The 20813-nt window shown below is 39.5% G+C and overlaps 2 protein-coding genes across 3 annotated transcripts in view; one reads left to right on the top strand and one right to left on the bottom strand.

Annotated features, from left to right (window-relative positions):
* The window catches only part of vps8 (VPS8 subunit of CORVET complex), a 79525-nt gene that overhangs the window by 11599 nt on the left and 47113 nt on the right, over positions 1–20813 (top strand). For both annotated transcript variants that reach the window (XM_059358964.1, XM_059358965.1), the window contains exons 7-12: positions 13167–13291; positions 14794–14880; positions 16563–16630; positions 18700–18853; positions 18966–19025; positions 20205–20312. In XM_059358964.1, coding sequence (XP_059214947.1) covers positions 13167–13291; positions 14794–14880; positions 16563–16630; positions 18700–18853; positions 18966–19025; positions 20205–20312 — 602 coding nt within the window. The remainder of the gene's footprint in view (positions 1–13166; positions 13292–14793; positions 14881–16562; positions 16631–18699; positions 18854–18965; positions 19026–20204; positions 20313–20813) is intronic.
* On the bottom strand, positions 1984–4057 carry LOC131993179 (DELTA-stichotoxin-Hmg2b-like). Its single transcript, XM_059358966.1, has 2 exons — positions 3550–4057; positions 1984–2548 (listed from the first exon to the last, which is right to left on the bottom strand). The coding sequence occupies exons 1-2, from the start codon at positions 3615–3617 to the stop codon at positions 2122–2124; spliced, it is 495 nt and encodes a 164-aa protein (XP_059214949.1). The 5' UTR covers positions 3618–4057; the 3' UTR covers positions 1984–2121.

The following is a 20813-nucleotide window of genomic DNA, read 5'->3' as shown; positions in this document are numbered from 1 at the left end:
TTGGAGCATTAACTGGGATGTTAGTTTTGGCTAGCAAAAAAACAAAACAAAATGTATGTTACTTACCTCAGAAAACTGAGCAGCGACTCCTTGGAGTGTCTGTTAGTCCAACCAAACACTGAACAAGACATTTTACTTTTGTCATTAAGTGAAAATACAGTGTGAAAGGGTCAAAGTTATGGGACCAAACCGGTAAACGTCCTCTTTTCTATCTATATAACATTATATATAACTTTATTGACACGTTGCCATGGATACGCATTGCTTTGCTTCTCTCCTGATGACGGCTCGCCTTGTCAGTGACCTTTCAATCAAAGCTAGCCACGCCTCAAATCATACGATTCTTTATCTTCTATTTTCTTTTAAATGGGGCCATTATTAGAACTATTAACATCAAATTGTCTTGAAGATGATTTTTTACTAGCGATTGAGACCATAATGTTGTCCTGAAAAAAAATTCTGAGGTAATAAATCAAGTGTGAAGTTTTCAAATTTTGCACTGAAATGAATGGGCCCCTGCTGGAATTTTCGGTGGATTGCAGGCTTAAGACACTTCCTGGTTGGCCTCCCTGCTCAGACACGGAGATTGCCGCCTGGTTCTGGCTCTACCTCCTTGTTGGATGAGCCTAGAACACCTCTGGCAGGAAGCAACCAGGAGGCATTCTCATTAGATGCCTGAACCATCTCAGATGTATCCAGCCATTCTACAGAGGAAATTCATTTTCCAATTCTATCCCTGAAGTCATTCTCTTGGTCACTTCCTAAAGCTCATGACCATAGATGACGATCAGAATGTCGATGAATGTCTAAATCGGAAGCTTTGCCTTCCAGCCCAGCTTCCCCTTCATTACAACCATCTGGTACAATGCCCACATCATTGCTGATGGGACACCAAAACACCTTCCATCGAAAGCTTGGGGTTGGGTTCTGTTCACATTTAAACTGGTACCTTTACTCTATTTGTCATAACAAGATTGTAATTTGTAAAAATATGTACCTCTAGTCTGTCTGTCACCAGGTAAAAGCACCAGGTACTGCGTAAGAATGCGACGTGTGTATCAAAAAAGTGTACATATTACTACTTCTAGTTCGCTATCATATTATATTATTTTGTCCGAATTGTCTGCGAGTTTAAAGAAGTGCAACCAGACTTTGCCCTGACTCTCTGTGATTAGATCAAAACAAGCAGGAGCAAGGAGTCCCACACTATGTCATAGTGCTATCTCAATTTTTATCTTCTATTTTTAATAACTTTGATCATGATGGCCTACAGATTTCAGATTTTTTGCTTTGTGCCGAATGGTCTTGGAAAGGATGTTTTGTAATTTTGCATTAAGCACCACCTAGTGGATGATTTTAATGGAGCATTGGAAACAACTAATCCAAAAGATGTGAACCACTTTCTGTCACCTCTTGGGCATTTTTCATATGAGCACCTTCTCTCCTGTGTGTAGCGTGTAGGGGAGCGGGTGAGTGGATTGCTGTATTTTCTGTCTGGTTACACGTTATAATGAGTTGGATGAACTTTAATTAGAAAATAAAAGTTCATCTACTGTATTCATTTTTATCTCAGGGAATCTCTTTTGTTAGCGTATCAGATAAAGCAATCAGACCTGAAGTGACTTGTTGAGAAATGGCTGTGTATCAACTAGATCTTTATGTATCAATGAGAACACAGTACATTGTTTTTTTCATTTTATAACATTCATTTTATGATAGTCATTAGCTTTTTTTCTATCACACTTTTAGATCACACTTTTAGATCACACTTTAATTAACCAATATTGAATCATGTACTCATATTTTAAGTATATTAATTTATGAGAAAGACTTCAGCTCGTGACCCACTATTTCGTTTATTTATTCACATAAATGAGATCATTTTATTATAGTTAAAACTAGATGATTTAATGAACAACTTATTTTTTATTTGTATTTGGTCATCAACATTTTAAGATCACACTTGAAATAGCCAATATTTAGTCATGTCTACTCCTATTTGAAATATATTGGTTAATCAAAACCATTTTAGCTAGTTACCAACTTTGTTACTTGATTGAGGTTCACACATATTAGATTTTTTTTAATTACAATGACCAGTAGACTCTTTCTTGTTTTGACTTAATACATGCCAGTATCACTGATGTCCACCCTCAGGACGGCTTCACCTGAGTCTGACATGGAAGCACTGACAATAACATAATCACCTTCATAAGATATGCAGGAGCCATCAGCTTTTGCTCTTACAAAATTATCTTCATTTCCATTATACATAATATCATAAAGATTGTAGTCACAATTGTTTCCTCTTTCAAAGATGCCAACAGCAAACCAGTTGGAGTAGAGGTTCCGATCGTAGGGCACAGAGAACATGACAGCCATGACGTGGCTGTAGTCACCTATGCTGCCATTGAAAAGGTCATAGGTGAAGACGCCCACAGCGCCAGTGGCACTGCCAGTGATTTTGTTGAACAATGCGCTGCCAGCAGAGCAGGGTCCCACCATGGGGGGCAGAGGGACCTCACTGCAGCCGCTCTCAGTGAACACCCTGAACACAAAGAGACACAACATGTTAGACAAAGATCAGAAATCTTCTTTTCCAAAGACTTTACAGTCATGAGTAGGTTTTAGTGCTATTAACAATTCATGTTAATGCACCCACTTGGAGACAAGCTGTCTGTTGTCTCAACTGCCTAAAGAGGCAGTTGACGTATGCAATAATATCACATGATCATTATAAAATCACTGCATAGCCAAAAGTATGTGGACAGCTGCACTGCAAAAAAGAGGTGTCTAAAAACAAAACACTTAAAATAAGAAATTAACTCTTAAAACAAGATAAATTACTTTTAAATCAAAATTTTTTTTTTATCTTGGTAAGAATCATAATTTGCAGTGCACTCTGCTTGGGCCAGTTCATCGCTGCTTGCAGTTTTAATTTATCTTGTTTTAAGAGTTAATTTCTTATTTTTAGTGTACAACATGCTTATTTACAGATTTGTGTCCATGCAGCAATACTATTTCCCTCAGATTTAGTGTTTTTATCCTGTTTTAAGACACACCTTTTTTGCAGTGTACTTAATAGTTTTCATGTATGCTTCATGGGAAAAAATCATACATGTTTGTATAGATAAATTGATTCATTGATTTTATATGCCCACCCACTGGAGTGAGAAAGGGGAATCTGCATGTAGTGCAACAGGAACACAAACGGTCTTGATCAGTGAGTGTTGATGCAGTTCATAACTTCAAAATGCCTAAAAAAAAAAGACTTGACCCTTAAAAAACGCAGGATGTTTCCTTGAGATGTGCATCTTATGCCCTCAGTGAGGACTGACACATTTAATAGAATGGAATTCTATGTGATTCTGAAACACCAGAGTGACGGACGCCAAAAACGCTTCTGAACATGTCCAGTGGTGATTGGACTTTAGGGTGCAGTGAGTGTGTGGCAACAGTGTTTTTGTGTTTACAACCCATGGAACTTCTTGAGTTTAAATGTACTCGTAGTACCTACAGAAAAAGACAAGTACAAAAGAATTGCTTAACCTTGGGTTGGTGAGAGTGTAGCAGCCTGAGTTGTTGCTAATCTCAACAGAGCAGATGCGATGAGGCATTTTGATGAAGTGTGGAGTGGTGGGGAGAGCCTGGCTGTGAACAAGAGACAAGAAAGCATCATTCAAGATTATTTCAGAATCTATGAAGCAGAGTGTCAGTTTCCCAGACTCAGTTTCAGTATATGATTTGGTGATAAATGAAAGTAAAAAAATAAACTGCAGACATTGGATCTGCCTAAGTGCAGCTGAAAACTAAAGGCGATGGATCTTTTGCAGTGGCTGCCCCTAAGCTATGGAACAGTTTACCGCTGGATATCTGGTCCTCAGAGACTTTGGACATTTTTAAATCTTCTCTTAAAACTCACTTTTTCTCCCAGGCTTTCCTGTGTGAGAAGAAAGTTGTTTTGTGCGCTGTATTATATATCTGATGTCATATATTACTTGATGTAATTGTCTTTTTTAATTTTATCTTTGATTTTTTTGTCATTCATTTATGTATCTTTTGGATTTTTCTGTTGTTATTAATTTATGTAAAGCACTTTGGTCGACCCTGGTTGTGTATAAGGTGCTCTAGAAATAAACATGACCTTGATCTTGATTATTGTTAAAGCCCGGATGAATGAAAAACAAGTCAATTGCTTTTATTATTGATCAGCCAGATATTTAGACTCTCGGGACTTCACATGCAGAATATACTTTTATGATCTGTTAAATATGAATGAATTTAGTCTCTGACTACTAAACATCTCCATCTGGCACACAGATAACAGAGTAAACATTCAATTCAGACATATTAAATTAAATATTTTTTAAAAGTAAACCAATCAGCTGTTGGATCAGGTGAGAGTCAGGTGCTTCACATCATGCCGTTGATGTTACAGTCTGTGAGAGCAACTGCAGAGCCTGGCTCTATGAACTGGGCCGCCTCATTCTTGTGAGGTCGTCATTGTCCACGTATGTAACATCAGATCATTTCAGAGTCAAATACAGGTCAAGTTCAGGGTGGTAAGAACCAAGATTATAATAGTTTTGGATTTTTCATTAGTTTTAATTTCATTGCGATCTTTTGTTTTCAAATTCAGCTAGTTTTAATTTGTTTTTAGAGAGAGTTTACTAGTTTTAATTAGTTTTTAATTTTTGCAAAATGCTTAGTTTTAGTTTAGTTTTTATTAATTTAAGTGTTAGTTTTAGTTTTTTTTGTAATGGGGTATTTGTTGGGTATGAGATTCAAAAAAGTCCATCTCAGCCCCAATAAGTTTACTCAGTCATAAAACCAGATAGATTAAATAGATTTCATGTCAACCAAAAAGGTTTATGTATGAAAAAAGTTGACAAAAACTAAAACTAAGGACATTTTCACTATAATTATAGTTAGTTTTAGTTACTTTGTAACCACAAAATACAGTTTCAGTTAGTTATCGTTTTTTTTTTTTAACTCTTGTTTTTATTTTTATTTCAGTTAACGAAAATGTTTTTTCAATTCTAGTTTTCATTATTTTGTTAGTTTTCGTTAACTATAATAACCTTGATAAGAACTAACTAACTTCTGAAGCCCAGGCTCGTGTTATTCCTTGCCTGTGAGGATGTTTGATAATGTTTTGTCTATTTGCAGTACTCTCAGGGCGACTGTATACACAGTAAGCAGACATGCCCTTATGTACCAAGGTTACTCATAGAAACCAAATTACACATGAAACTGGAGAAGATGTTTTCATGCACAGCACTACAAATCTGCATACAGGAAGTAGATCGGTAATCAGATTTCTCCCTTACCCACAAACCTATTTTGGAACCATGGCTTTTTTATTTTTACTTTAGTAGTGTTGTGTTTGACCTGATTTTTTTTTTTTTTACCTTACTTTTGTTCCCCTTTTGGCTGTGTGTGTCTGTTAGAGCAGGACAGACAAACATACAGGCAGATAAGAGCTGAACTTTTCCTAACAGCGTGAAATTGTCTGAAATAATAAATGTCCATGGTGGAAGCCTTCGAGAACATGGTTTGTCTTATTTTGTAATTCAGTTGGACTTTGAACTTACAGCCTCTATATATTAGGGATTTCTAGCAAAAAAAACAAAACTTGGAACATACTGTACTTAAATCTAATTCAGTGATAATTAGACACACCAGCTGTAATTCTTTACAATACAAACTGGATAAAGTTAATCAGATAACATTATTAATATTTGCACTTTTTATATATTTATTTTTAGCTATTTGGTAGGTGCTGCTTCTGATAAAATGTATCTCAATAAACTTCAGCTAGCCCCAAATCAGGCTGCTCGACTTGTTCCCTACTGTAATAGTATTAATATCCATCAAACATTAATACATTCCTAGCTTATAACCACTGGTTTGCACATAGACAGCAATTAGTTCTCACTAGTGCCAGGACTAACTTCTTTAAACTTTGTGTGGAAACTTACATGTGTACTTTAATGAAGCTGTATTGTTATCATTTGTTGTCATCTTCCTATGCTTTGCACACTCTGCTTTATTTTGTGCATATTATATATGGCAATCAACCATTTATTGATGGTTTTGATCATTTTTTGTTGATATTAATGTGGTTGTATTAGGATCAGCTTTTTATTTTTCTGTTTTTAATCATTTAATTTGAACCATGTTGTCATGGTTGTATAAATGTTTTATATGGAAAAGGACATTTTTGGGACATCAGTCGAATTGGCAACTGGCAAAGCTAATGGGAAGCCACTGAAATAAACAAAAGTAAATGACTGGATTACTTAAACTACACTATAATGGGTTTAAAATATGTTACTAAAATATTAAGGACTATGATTAAATCTAAAAATAGATGACAAAATTGCCTATACTTTTGAGAAGTAGTGTCAAAGAATTGCATACAACTAATAATGAAAAAAATAGTATTTAAACAATACATGTCCATGTGAAAATAAGTCTCATGACACTTTAAACAATATTTGCAACATCAGACCACACACTGAGCTTGAATCCCTAATGTCTACTATTGAAACATCACATATGATGTGAATATAGGAGAACTTACCTTTTAAAAAGAAGGAGAAAAAAGTCAAAACCAGCTTTGTAGCTGACAGATGGTTTGTCAGGATGTCAGGCAGAATGTGGTGGTGGAGTCACATTGTACATGAGCGGATCACACAGCTGCTTTTATTAACTTGGGTAATCAGGACCTTAAAGCACCAGTTGACTCCCTCCTTATCTCCTGTCCAGTATCAGCTCCCTCCTCTGTTCCCGGACCTCACCACAACCTTATCACAATGAAAGGATTGGATCATAGTGATTACAGCAAGGTGTGCTTTTATTTGGACCTGCGTTTGTTTGAACCTTTTAAAAGCAGTATCATTATTTGTACAGGACATGCCCAGGAGGGTAAGGACTGCCATGTTCACAGGGTAACACAGCAAAACAGGGGAGAAATTTATCTGACCATGACTATGAATCATAACCACTATTAAGTTAACAGTATAATAATATTATAACATTCTATATATAATATAATATAACATTCTTTTTCTGAGCAATAATCAGGACAATTTTCAGTTGCTTTGTTTATAACTTAAGAAACTGAAAATATCATTACATGAAGGAAAGATACAACTTCAAAGCTATTTAGTAATAACAGTAGCAGTGAGTCATAGCAGGGACGAATAGTTTAGGTAGAAATAATAATGCAGATGTATGTTGATAATTTCAGCAAATCATTAGCTGTATTAGCAGTGTTCTTGTATACAGTATCGTTGTAGTCATGATAAAGTTTGCGGCAGTAGTACAAATTTAAATCACACACACACACACACACACACACACACATATATATATATATATATATATATATATATATATATGCATAGTTAAGCAAGTAAGTGAGTGAGTAAGAACTCACGGACAACCACTTGTATGAGTCTTCAAATAAAAAATGAAGGACAAAGGCTTATTTTTACTTGCATCTAAGCCATTTTTACTGGCCTTATTTTACATGAGATTAAGCAGCTGACTGTTTAGGTGGTGGGTGGGTAGCAAGGCACTGATTTCTATGGTGCCACCTCACCTTGAGAAAGGCAGATAAAGTATTCAGCTACTTGCTTCCGATGAGAATAAATGATTTCTGAAGATCTCAGTGTATGCTTAATTTTTTTCCACTTTAAGCAGAAAGATCCTGTAACCAGGCTTTAAATGAAACCAAGGGTTTTCCTATGTGCAGTTCAGAGACGAAACAGTTTAGACTGGGTCGCCGGGATTTCTAAGTGATTTCATATAGGGGCTGTACCAAAGATTGCCATTTTAGGGGATGGACACAGTTCGAGATCCTTGAAATTGTTTTAAAAATGAATGTCAGAAGCCAGATAGTTTAGGGCATGCCCAAAACATATGAGGGGGCTTGAGGGCTGTAGTTCTTTTGCCAGTAGGCCATATTTTTTATCACCGACTGACTCAATCTATGCCACTAGGAGGGGGTAGTTGAGGAAAGAGAGGGGAATGGGTCTTGGCAAAGTTGTGTAGCTGTAAGCGTCTGAAAAAATTGACTGAAAAAAGAGGCCTGCGTGAGAGTGGGCAGTTATCTCACAGAGTTTTAAAGGGGTGTCTAGTATCTGCTGATCACTAGATGAGATCTTGGTCAAGGTTTCTGTAAAAATGATTTGATCAAAAAGATCATGGTTGAATGGTCTGAAACTGTTATCAGGATGTAATGAGTGGGAACAATAGATGGGATTAGTAATTTGTTTACTGTCTTGATAGGTGTAGGAGAGAGTTTGGGCCATTCTGGAAGGCATTGTTGGTCTCATAAGCCCTTTCAAGCCGCAATATTTTCGCCTCTGTGACGCTTCGCAATCATAATGTCCCAGAGGATATAATGGGGGTACCAATTGATCCTGGCTCTGTACCGCCTTTGGAGGTACTAACAGAGGCGTTAAAGTGGTGATACTGTTCGAACCAGGATCAGTGTGTACTGTTGGAGCCGGAAAGGCGGAAAATATGTGATGTATGTTATTTGTGGAACCAACACCCGGGTAATAAGTAAAGGAAGTGGACCGTATCATCAGAAGTACACCTCCACCTCAGTCTAAAAGTAATCAAATCATGTTAAGCTAAATGCAGATCAAGTTTGCTTGAGTATGTAGAATCTCCACAGTGAGGAACAGCACAACACTCACTTCTTCTGCCATCATTGTTTTGAATGTATATTCGCCACTGCCATCGCTTATTGTAAACATACTGCCATTGCTTACTGTACACAAACTGCTGCTGCATACTGCACAGATACGATGCTACTTATTGTACACATACTGCAGCAGCACATACATACTGTATTGAGCAACTGTGCAGCCCATTAGCACTGTGCTTATGGGGTGCTGGATTGCAGTGTGAATGGACGCCAATATTATGCCGTTCAGAATCAGTATAAATGTCCGAAGGTGAAATGCCTCCAGAGCTTGTTACAGTACTTCCGTGGGACTTTTGTGTAAAGCAGTCTAAAGGGGTCATATCAGTCTGTCAGTATGTCCCCAGTCCCCTTGCAATAATAATAATAATAAATTATTATTATTATTATTATTATTATTATTATTATTGTTATTATATATACATACACGCATAAGACGAGACATACATGTACCAGGGCAGAAAACGGAATTGTTGGAATGCAATCACAGAGAGGTATGAGATGCTAGGGATGTGGGATCATTTAGATACTTCAAAACCCATCATCAAGGCTAACAAAGAAACAACTGTTAGCTCAGTGTGACTACTATCACAAATAGAGATCAATGAAATACAACAAAAATGGTCTGAACAAGGATGACAGGTCATTGGGGGAATGTCATCATCACCCCCACAATTCGAGATTGGGAACCAAGCCACAGAAGACACAGAGGGACTTAACACAAGGGCTGCTCACCTGAGAAGGAAGAAACCTGGAACCTCTAAAGATTACTGAAGCTATGTTGGCAACAGTAATCCTAGAGATGCTTGGGTACAAAATAGAAGCTCCGAAGATGCAGTACCCTCCATAGAAGAGACAGCTGGAGGCTAAGGGCAGCACGGAGAGAGGTTATTCCGTTAGCTGAGTTACAGAAAGGCAACATGGTGAAGAAAGGGGGAACCCAGCAAATACAACAAGCTGACCATACCTAAGGTACTCGAGACTGCCAAACAAAGGTTAGCAGCTTTGGCCACCCGACTGAAGAGATACAATAAAGAGTTAGAAGCCAGGAGAATAAACAGAATGTTCTGTTGAAGAGTGTACTCTCGGTGGCAGGGAAGTAACATCACCAGGTTAGATCCACCAAGAGCTGAGTTGGAAAAATACTGGAAGATCATATGGGAGAAAAGAGCATCACTTAACAGCAATGCTCAATGACAAGTGGACCTAATAGCTAACCACAAGACTATCTCAGAACAGGAACCAGTAACCATCTCAATGGCAGACATCCAAGAAAGAGTAAAAAAGATGAAGAGCTGAAGGAGCTAACCACACTTCATAAATGCCTAGCAGCACAGATGAACCAGCTACTAAGAGATGGGACTCACCTAGAATGGTTCAACCAGGGCAGGACAGTCCTAATCAGAAGGGAACCATCTCATTTGCCAATAACCTGTCTGTACACAACATGGAAGCTCATATCAGGCATCATAGTGGCAAAGATGTGCAGGCACATGTGTCAATACATGTGGGGTCACAGAAAGGAACTGGCAGTAACACCAGAGGAGCCAGGCACCAGATACTGGTTGACAGAGCAGTCAGTGCAAGAACAGAAAGACCAAACTGTGCACCGCCTGGATGGACTACAAGAGAGCCTATGGCTCAAAGCCACACACATGGATACTGGAATGCCTAGAACTGTATAACATCAACAGGACACTAAGGACTTTCATCAAGAACTTGATGGCACTGTGGAAGATGACCCTGGAGGCTAAGTCAAAGCCAATTGCACAAGTAAAAGTGTGGCATATACCAGGGAAAGGCTCTGTCCACACTGCTGTTCTGCATAGGCCTGAACCTCTCAGCCAGGTCATCACAAAGAGTGGCTACGGATACCGATTTCAAAATGGGACAACAATATGCTACCTGCTCTACATGGATGACATCAAACTGGATGCCGGTAACGAGATCACTGATCCACATCACCAGGATCTACAGCAACGAAAATGGGTTGCGATTTTATCCAAAGCGCTTTACACTACACACTACGCTCATTCACATTCACATTCATACTAGTGGCCGAGGCTACCAGGGCACACTGGTGCCACCTGCCACCATTGGGAATTCATTCACACACTGATGAACGCAGCATCGGGAGCAGTTCAGTATCTTGCTCAAGGATACTTCGGCCTGGTCGGGTATCGGACCACCAACCTTCCGGTTACTGGACAAAAGCTCTACCAACTGAGCCACAGCCTCCCCAGTAGAGGGTTTAGGGCAGCTATAGATATCTTGGGATCCCACAGACATCATGGGGAGGCTGCAAGGAAGTCAACCACAGCAAAATACCTCCAGAAGGTCTGGCAAGTACTGAAAAGTCAGCTGAATGGCAAGAACAAGATCTGTGCCATCGTCACTCCTCCTCCTCCTCACCATGCATGGAGGGTTTCAGCCCATGTCCATCACCCTGATACTATACATTAAGTGGAAAGACGGAGACCAAGGACTAGTGAGTGTCAGAGCCACTATCCAGGATGAGACATCAACGATCCTTGAATACATTGATGAAATGGCAAAAAGTCATGGCCGCACAGGAACAGGAGCCATAGAGGCCAGAGTCTACCAGAGTCTAGACCCAATGCTGTGCAAAGGCGCCCTGAGACAGTCCAGCACATAATAGCAGGGGGTAAGATACAAGCTGGAACAGCATACATGGAGAGGGATAACCAAGTAGCTGTGATAGTGTACAGGAACATCTGTATCCAGTATGGATTAGAAGTACCCAAATCCCAATGGGACAAACCCCCAAAGGTGGTTGAGAACAACAGGGCTATCCTGTGGGACTTCAGATTCCAGACTGACAAACAGTTGCTGGTTAACCAAGTGGACATTGTGTTGGTGGACAAACAACAGAAGAGGGCAGTAATAGTAGATGAGACAGCTGACAGCAACATCAGCGAGAAGGAACACAACAAGATGGAGAAGAAAACTGAAGTGATCCCCGTGGTGATAGGAGCGCTGGGGGCAGTGACCCCCAAACTGGGGGAGAGGCTCCAACAGATTCCAGGATCAACATCTGAAGCCTCAGTCCAGAAACGTACAGTCTTAGAAACACCTAAGATTCTGCACAGAACCCTCAAACTCCCAGGCCTTTATTAGAGGACCAGAGCTTGAGGTAGACAACACCACCCAGCCTAATGCATGACCAGATTCCATCACCACATCATCAGTTAAGATAATGTCCATCTGATAAATGATGAATTAGCTCTCCACTAATAGCAGGGGTGTCAAACTGATCCAAAGGACAGGTTTGGCTGCAGATTTTTATTTCAATCAAGCAGGAATAACAACTGACTCAACTCATTCAATCACCTGAAATGTCTTCACTTAATTGACTTGTTGTATCAGATGAGTTCTTCCTTGGTTGGAACAAAACCTGCAGCCACACGACCCTTTCATGGATCAGTTTCACACCCCTGCTTTAGAGAATGTTTTCACAATGTAGGCTGGGTCACAAACGTTCTTATATTACAAATATACAGTACACTAAAATAATATCTGAGAACATTTGAGGCAAGAAAAAGATAATTCATAATCAGAACCTTCATTAATGTTTGATCAGCGCTGCCTATATTTTAAAGTTTGAAAACAGGTATGATTGGTTACACTACGTGGTGACATGTTCAATAAATACGGTTTATAAATTATTTCCATAAATGTTATTTATTATATGCATATTGAAGCTGTTGTTCATTTTATATATATATATATATATATATATATATATATATATATATAAAATGGAGGCTCTGCCTTTTTTTACATGTTGCCATGGTGAATGGTAGTATCAGGTTCAACCGATTCAGCTCAACTCTGATTAGGTTCCAGAAGTTCTTGAACACAAACCTTTTGTGCCATCTCAGAGAATCAAGAGAATTGTTGACATAAAATATTTATGGCATATTTTTATGTCTTAAAGGATTATTTTTCTGGGGAAATTGTCTAATTCTGCCAAGAGCAGATACAGAGCAGACAGTTGTTTGGGTTTTTACTAGGGTTTAATTGGTATTGAGGTTTTAGCCGGGCTGACCAATATCTCTTTATATTGCTGACATAATGATGCCTGGGCAGGAAAAGGTATGAATGTCCCTGTTGGATGGGTCACTTATGCTTTATGTTGTTCATTTTGTATTCAATTTGACTGGCCCAAGACATCACTGCTCATGCCCATTTTGGTTTGGCTGAGCTACTTTAGTGCATGCTTTGTTCTTTGATTTGGTTATTTGCAATTGGCATTTTTGATTACATTTCCAGCTCTTCATTCAGTGTCAGTGTGTTGTATCTTGTATCAATGTGTGAAAACCTTGAATTTGTCTTTTCATATTAAATTTTCCATCCAAACCTTTTTTTATAAATCCACAACCCTGCTTCACCAGTTATATGTCATTCTCTTCTTCCTCTCCAGATACCAATCAGGCTCTCCGCCTCTGTCTGGGTACCAAAGCAACTGGGGCAGAGTTTGGAGCCGTGTCTGCCCTCAGCATCAACCATGATTGCTCAAGACTTCTCTGCGGGTTCGCCAAAGGACAGGTATATTATACACAGACACACATACATAGTTTCTATGTGAGTTCTGCATCGATTTGACTGCATAAAGGTTCTTGGAGGGCTGCATTCTTCAACAAACAACTTAAAGAAAACAGCAGAACGTTATCATATACTCTATATTACATTGCCAACAACATAACCTTTAGAAAAGTAGTCCCACACCTTATTGACCATTCTCTGTTTTTTCTGCCATCTTTGGCTGATAAATGAAGGAACATTTTAACTGTCCAGTGCTCTGCTGGACAAACTAGGTGATGATGTCACCATTATATTTAAAAATAAATGTTTTACTTCAATGCATATCGTAAAACATATTTACACCAATATTGATAGATACTGATATATATCCATGATAGGCCAATATTCAGGGTACCTGCAGATTCTTTAAAGTATTAAAGGCCTTACCAATATCACATTTCAGTTACAAAATATTTAATTTAGCTTCAAAGGTCTTCTTTTTGTCTTAAAAAAAAATACCATAAATGTTTTGTCTGTGTGCAAACTTACAATGTAGCTTACTCTGTTGCAACATGGACGATTTTGACTTTTTTTTCCAGCATTGAATGTAATGCCACTGTTGGTGTAATGCCACCATTTTTAAGAGATAAAGAGATTATTAGTTTTATACTCGGAATGACAACTGCCATTAAATTTTATGCCTTAAAAAGAGTACATGAAGGGGCGGCTGTGGCTCAGTTGGGAGAGTTGGTTGGCCCCCAACCGAAGGGTTGGTGGTTCGATCCCTGACCATCGCAGCCTACATGTCGAAGTATCCTTGAGCAAGATACTGAACCCCAAATTGCTCCCGATGTGCTGTGTTCATCGGTGTGTGAATGAATTCCCAATGGTGGCAGGTGGCACCGTTTAGGGTAGCCTCTGCCACCAGTATGAATGTGTGTGTGAATCATAGACTGTATAAATAAGGTGTGAATGAGCGCAGTCTGTAGTGTAAAGCGCTTTGAGTGGTCGCAAAGCGACTAGAAAATCGCTATACAAGTGCAGGTCCATCCATTACCATGATAAAAGGTGTGATATCACCTGCATATTTTGATGGAATGTACTAAGGTATATAAGTTTAAATAATTAATTGAAAAGGTCATTAAAATTAAAGCTGCAAGCAGTATTAAAGGGCCCTCACAGCTATCCACGTCAGGTTAGTAGTGGGATGCTGGTGGATGCAACTCTGCATTTCTGTGACTGTCGAACATTCCCTGCTTGCACTGCATGGTCCTGGAAACAACAGGAATGACACTCCTCAACACAAAAACCATCCCGACAGCGTCCAGTGTATCTCACCTGGAAAAGAAAGGGAGCCATGGGAGATTGCTGTTCAATGAGATCCTTGACTTCAACAGTATCATTTTAGTGACTAAAAATGGATTATTATTGATAGTAGAAAGACAGTACAAATAATTGTTTACCTCTTGTGCTTTAATCCTGTACGATCTTTCTTACTCAAGCTGTCTGTGTGTCTGTATGATTAGATCACAATGTGGGATCTAGCCAGTGGGAAGCTCCTGAGAACAGTCACTGATGCCCACCCTCCAGGGACAGCAATACTGCATGTGAAGGTACACGCACACAAACCCTACGGGGGTGGAAAAGGACGTGGAGGACAAGATGCATATGCTCGTGATTATTTACTTAGAGTCCAATGTGTGGATGTATGTGTGTCTGTGTGATTAGTTTAACTCAGGCATGCAAATGCATGTGTGACTCCTAACACACAGGCGTGCATGTGTACATGCGCCTGTGTGCACATCCTGCGACTGCATGTGACTCCCATGCTGCTGAAATTGCATACTATGAACTATATACTCAGTATGTGTACTATTGTTTAACATATTTCTGTGTTAAAAAAACATTGTGTGTATGAAGTGCAAAGTGTTCGACTGCACAGGACCTTGTGCCAATCTTTCATTCATTCATTATCCTTAACCGCTTATCCTCACTCTGGTCTCGGGGGCTGGAGCCGATCCCAGCTGGCATTGGGCAAGAGGCGGGTACACCCTGGACAGGTCTCAGACTATCACAGGGTTGACACATAGAGACAGTCATTCACGCTCTCATTCACTCGTATGGGCACATTAGAGACACCAACTAAACCTAGGTGCATGTCTCTGGACTGTGGGAGGAATACCGAGTACCTGGTGAGAACCCACGCTGACACGGGGAGAACATGTAAACTCCACACAGAAGAGCCGCAGGCTGGAGTCGAACCAGCGACCCTCTTGCCCTTGTGCCAATCAGTCAGACTTTATTTATTTAGCACTTTTCATACAAATAAATTGTATATTTAATAAATAAATAATAAGACACCTTCATGGTCATTTGACCCTCACAGTGGACAAGAAAAAACTCCTAAAATACTTGTCATTACACTGTCAAATGCTTTAAAATACCTTAACAAAAGCAATGAAAAAGTAACGTGTAAAAACATTTATATTTTTTTGTTATCTTACTGATTTAATCTTAATATTTTAGTATAAGAAATATTAATAATAAGTTTGGCAAATCTTAAACAGAGTGCTTTACACCTATGGTGCACATCAGCACAAGATTTGCCATACTTATTATTATTATTGTTTCTTTATCCTATGCCATAGGTTAATGTTACATGAAAATGTGCAGAATGATCCAGAACGGTGTGCGATGTCTTGTCTGAGATTTGCCTCGTCACTTGCCTCGAGATTGCAAAAAACTGCAAATACTCAACAACCTGAGTATTGAAGTAGTCATTGCAAAGCAATGAGCAGTTTAGTAGAATAAACTAAGAGAGCATCTTCTCTCCTAGCACACTACCACACCAACTCTACTCCTTAAAGAATCCTGACTAGACCTTATTGCTGCACTAACGGCTGTTATCACACTATACCTTGATTGTTTCCCTTTTTCTGTATGTCACTTTGGATAAAAGCGTCTGCTAAATGTAAATGTAAAAGCCTGATAGTGTTTTAAGGGAACCCAGGACAAGGCTTTTTTTTCAAAGTAAAAGCCCAACAAAGTAACAACATCTTAATAAGAAGTTGAGGATGTGGCTGTATTTTAAAACTCCGGCACACCGTCAAAATTTCTGCAAAGATGTTCTTAGTTGTAATTATTCTTCTGTCTGGCCCCCTCATGTTTCAAATATTCTGGGGATGAACCCAAGCTACAGGTGCTAGTTCTCTGTGTCATTAATCAAATCCTTTAAAAACATTAACATGAAACATTGCCAATTTGAGAATAAACTATCCTGCTTTTGTTTCACTAGTTCACAGATGACCCGACTCTTGCAGTGTGCAATGACAGTGGAGGATCCGTTTTTGAGCTGGCTTTCAGGTAAATTTCTTTATTTCTAAATTTAATTAGAATAACATTGTTGTTTTTACTAAATTATTTTATTAAAATGTATTTTGTAAAAGTGTAAAAATGTCAGAACATTATGGTAGGACTAAATGAAAACCATTCTCATGCTCAATTATCTCATAAGTTGTTGCTGCAACTTTTGGGATGATAACATTGGGTTAACACAGTGGGTGCACAGGGACCGAGCACTGAAGGTGCGAGGACCCTATTGTAATTGGTCCGTTTATTAGGGACCGAGCACTGAAGGTGCGATGACCCTATTGTAATTGGTCCGTTTCTTATTAGGGACCGAGCACTAACGGTGCGAGGACCCTATTGTTATTGTCCGTTTCTTATTAGGGACCGAGCACTGAAGGTGCGAGGACCCTATTGTAATTGGTCCGTTTATTATTTTTATTCATCCCAAAAACTAAGCTCTAATTTGGAACATTTATCATATTCAAAAACTCCTCATTTTTGGAATATACATACATCTTCGCTTAAATTTACATATTCTAGTGGTCCCGGGAATGGGCTTGGCAAAATGACTCAACAGCGCCCCCTTGAAAGTCAAGAAAATGAAGCTCCTCGCACAGGAATGTCGTAGAAACACGAAATTTGGTACATACATGTATCATGGAAAGACGCACCAAAAAGTCTCAAGAACCCATACCCTGGGCGTCCCGGTGGCTCACACCGGTAGAGCGCTTACCATGTAGGCTGAGTCCTTGCTGCGGCGGAGCCGGGTTCGAATCCGGCCTCAGCTCCCTTTGCCGCATGTCTTCCCCTCTATCACCCCCTTTCTATCTATCACTATCAATAAAGCTAAAAAATGCCAAAAAAAATAATCTTTAAAAAAAAAAAAAAGAACCCATACCCTCAAACGTACAGGAAGTCAATCATTTTGCATCAAAAATGCCGTTTCCTGCTGTTTTTGTCCATTTCCACCCCGCATACTTTAACAAACTCTTACAGATTTTACCCGATCACCAGTACCATCACAAGGCCTTTGGGATCAAAAGTTATCCAAAGCTTTACTGACGGTCACACTATGTGGGCGTGGCATGCCGCCAAAATATGGCGTCTCACCATAACACACGAGACTGTATAACTTGACCATACATTGTCCAATCTGTCCCAAATTTCACACACATGATTAGGGTCCAGCCCGCAACACACCCACGTGTCAATAGTGACACACAGTCATAGCACCCCCTGCTGGCAACAGCAGGTAACAATTTTTACACATACCCCGAGCACAGTGGTAGGAGACAGGCCGTTTGGTACGCATAGGGACTGAGCCCAGCGCCGCGCCCGTCGTGGCCTCCCCCGACGGCTCCACTCTGCTCGGTCCCGTTCAGTCATGCTTGCACAGGAATGTCGTAGAGACACGAAATTTGGTACATACATGTATCATGGGAAGACGCACCAAAAAGTCTCAAGAACCCATACCCGAAAATGTACAGGAAGTCGGCCATTTTGCATCGAAAATGCCATTTCCTGCTGTTTTTGCCCATTACAGTACCATCACAAGGCCTTTGGGATCAAAAGTTATCGAAATCTTTACCGACGGTCACACAATGTGGGCGTGGCATGGCTGCAAAATATGGCATCTCGCCATAAAACACAAGATCGTTATAACTTTTCAATACTTTGTCCCATCTGGTCCAAAATTCTCATGCTTCATCAGAGTCCAGCCCTTAACACTTCTAAATAACAATATTTCATAAAGCCCCGCCCCTTATGCTTTACCCCGCCCCCTTTCATAAAATGACCACGTTGCATACTTTACATAACTCCTCCTACAGATTCAATCCCATTGACTTCAAACTTGGTCAGTACCATCGCAAGGCCTTGGGGATCAAAAGTTATCATAACTCATGAATCAGTTGTATCAGACATGAGAAAGTGCTAAGAAATTTGCCGGTCATGCCGCAACCCCCGACACGCAGGAATGTGCGAGAGCCTGTTCATCTCTGCGAGCAGCTTTAGTTTTCATTTGATACTCCTTTCTCTTTTCTTCCTCGCTGTGTGTTTCTGTTAATGTTTCTCTTTATTTCCAGAAGGGTGATGGGGATGCGATCCTGTGACTCTCGGTGTCTCTTCAGTGGTTCTAAAGGGGAGGTCTGCTGTATTGAACCCTTGCGTGCTCCTCCAGACTTTAGAGACCATCCTATCACACACTACTCTCTGCTGGCTATGGCCTCCCTCACTAAGGTACACACACACACACACACACACACACACACACACAGACACACTGTTCCGTTCATTCTTATTTTTGGTTTATGATGTTTTTGGCTTTTGGTTTTTGGTTTTCTTTCACCAGATTCTAGTCATTGGGCTTAAACCCTCGCTGAAAGTCTGGATGACTTTTCCCTACAGCAAGGTCTGTAAATTTAATCTGCATGTTTATTCAGCTGTTAATGAGTGCATGTGTGCCCAGATTAATTCATAGAATATATATTTATATATATATATGTGTGTGTGTGTGTGTGTGTGTGATTCCAACACTGTCCCTAATATTTCCACATTCCACATTGGGGAATGTGGCTCAGTTGGTAGTACAGTTGCCCACTGATCAGAGGGTTGGTGGTTTGATCCCTGACCATGGCAGCCTACATGTTGAAGTATCCTTGAGCAAGTTACTGAACCCTAAATTGCCCCCGATGCTGTGTTCATCGGTGTGTGTGAATGAATTCCCACTGGTGGCAGTTGGCACCGTTTACGGTAGCCTCTGCCACCAATATGAATGTGTGTGTGAACGAGTGACGAAATACCATAAACACACCATCCTGCTGCAGGTTTGATATAGGTGTCAAAATCTGTTGTTCAGCACATTTGTAACTAAGCAAACTTCACAGTTAAATTAAGAATGTAGAATTTTCATTATCATTAACAATATGATCAACCCTACCTTTAAATCATAAATTAACTCTTAAAACAAGATACATTTCTTATTTTAAGCATTCAACATGCTTATTTCTAGATTTAACAATCTTAATTCAAGAAATCTTGTCAAGTGAAATTATCTGTCCATGCAGCAAGATCATTTCCCTCAGATTTAGTGTTTTTATCTTGTTTGAGACACCCCTTTTTTGCAGTGTGAAAGTTTTTAACCATCCCCCTGAGCACATCCACAGATGTCTGCAGTGGCTTGACTGAATGTTGAGTTAGAGTAGACAAGCTCCTTGTTTCTTCAGTTCAAGCTCCACCTGACTCTCTGAGGCATCTCTGTCAAGCTTCAGGGTTTTAGCTTCGTCAAGCAGCTCTACCATGAGTGACTGGGGTACCTTGTGCGTAGGTTGATTTTGGCTTAGAAAGACTCATATCACCACCAATGTAAAACTCAAGCTGTCTGTTATTCATAGCAGTACCAAGAAGAAAAAAGCTGGTTGAAAGGCTAAATTAGTAAATACGCATCATACTATATCGTCACAATGGGAAGTCTGTCACCTTATGACACCACAAATTTGGATTTGCTGTTTTCAGCCTGATTTATAACATTATGCATTTGGAACGTTACTTTAAGAGGTCAGTAACTGATGGGATGGTTCTCTTTCACCAGTCTGATCCGTCCAGTGTTCCTCAGCTGGCTTGGCAGTTTGTTCCTGTTCAGAAGATGGTCAACCCAATCCTGGCCTTCTGTAAAGGAGATACAATCCACTTCCTCCTGGTATCTGTTCTACTCTTTCTATACTTCAAAATAGAACATATTTTTTTTCCTTCTCGGGTCAAAATATTTTATTTTATTATAATACTGCTCTAAACATGGACATGTTTCAAGGGAATAGATGACTATTCTTTTGTACATTTAAACTAAGGGCTATAATCTGCTTCTACCACTTACAACCATGCTCAAAACACCTGTTTTTAGGTTTTATTTAAGACCTACAAAAACAGGTTTAATTGCTGTTTGTCTATTAGAATGAGACAACAGGTGATCCACTGTACATTCATTGTCATGTAGTGTGTTTGTTGGTCCCGGTATGGGTTTCAGCAACTCTGTATGGCTGTCTTTTTGGAAAGATTATAACTTTTGCAATACAGTTGCATGAAATAGAATAATATAATTTTGATTAAGATTTGTTTAGAAGAGAAGGGACACAGTGACTTCCTCAGCCAAGTGTAAAAATATAATATATCCTCCTTCACTGTTGTGTGTTATTGTTTAAAT

Source organism: Centropristis striata, chromosome 20, assembly GCF_030273125.1.
Source record: "Centropristis striata isolate RG_2023a ecotype Rhode Island chromosome 20, C.striata_1.0, whole genome shotgun sequence".
NCBI classification, from domain to species: domain Eukaryota; kingdom Metazoa; phylum Chordata; class Actinopteri; order Perciformes; family Serranidae; genus Centropristis; species Centropristis striata.
The sequence above is the reverse complement of the archived record's forward strand: the minus strand, read 5'-3'. Positions and strand labels throughout refer to the sequence as shown.

What these genes read in the sequence shown, in the direction of transcription:
- LOC131993179 (XM_059358966.1), bottom strand. Translation starts at nt 3,617, where the DNA reads ATGCCTCATCGCATCTGCTCTGTTGAGATTAGCAACAACTCAGGCTGC. An exon ending in TACACTCTCACCAACCCAAG is followed by an intron (nt 2,549 to 3,549) that starts GTTAAGCAATTC and finishes CTTTGTGTTCAG; the next exon opens with GGTGTTCACTGAGAGCGGCT.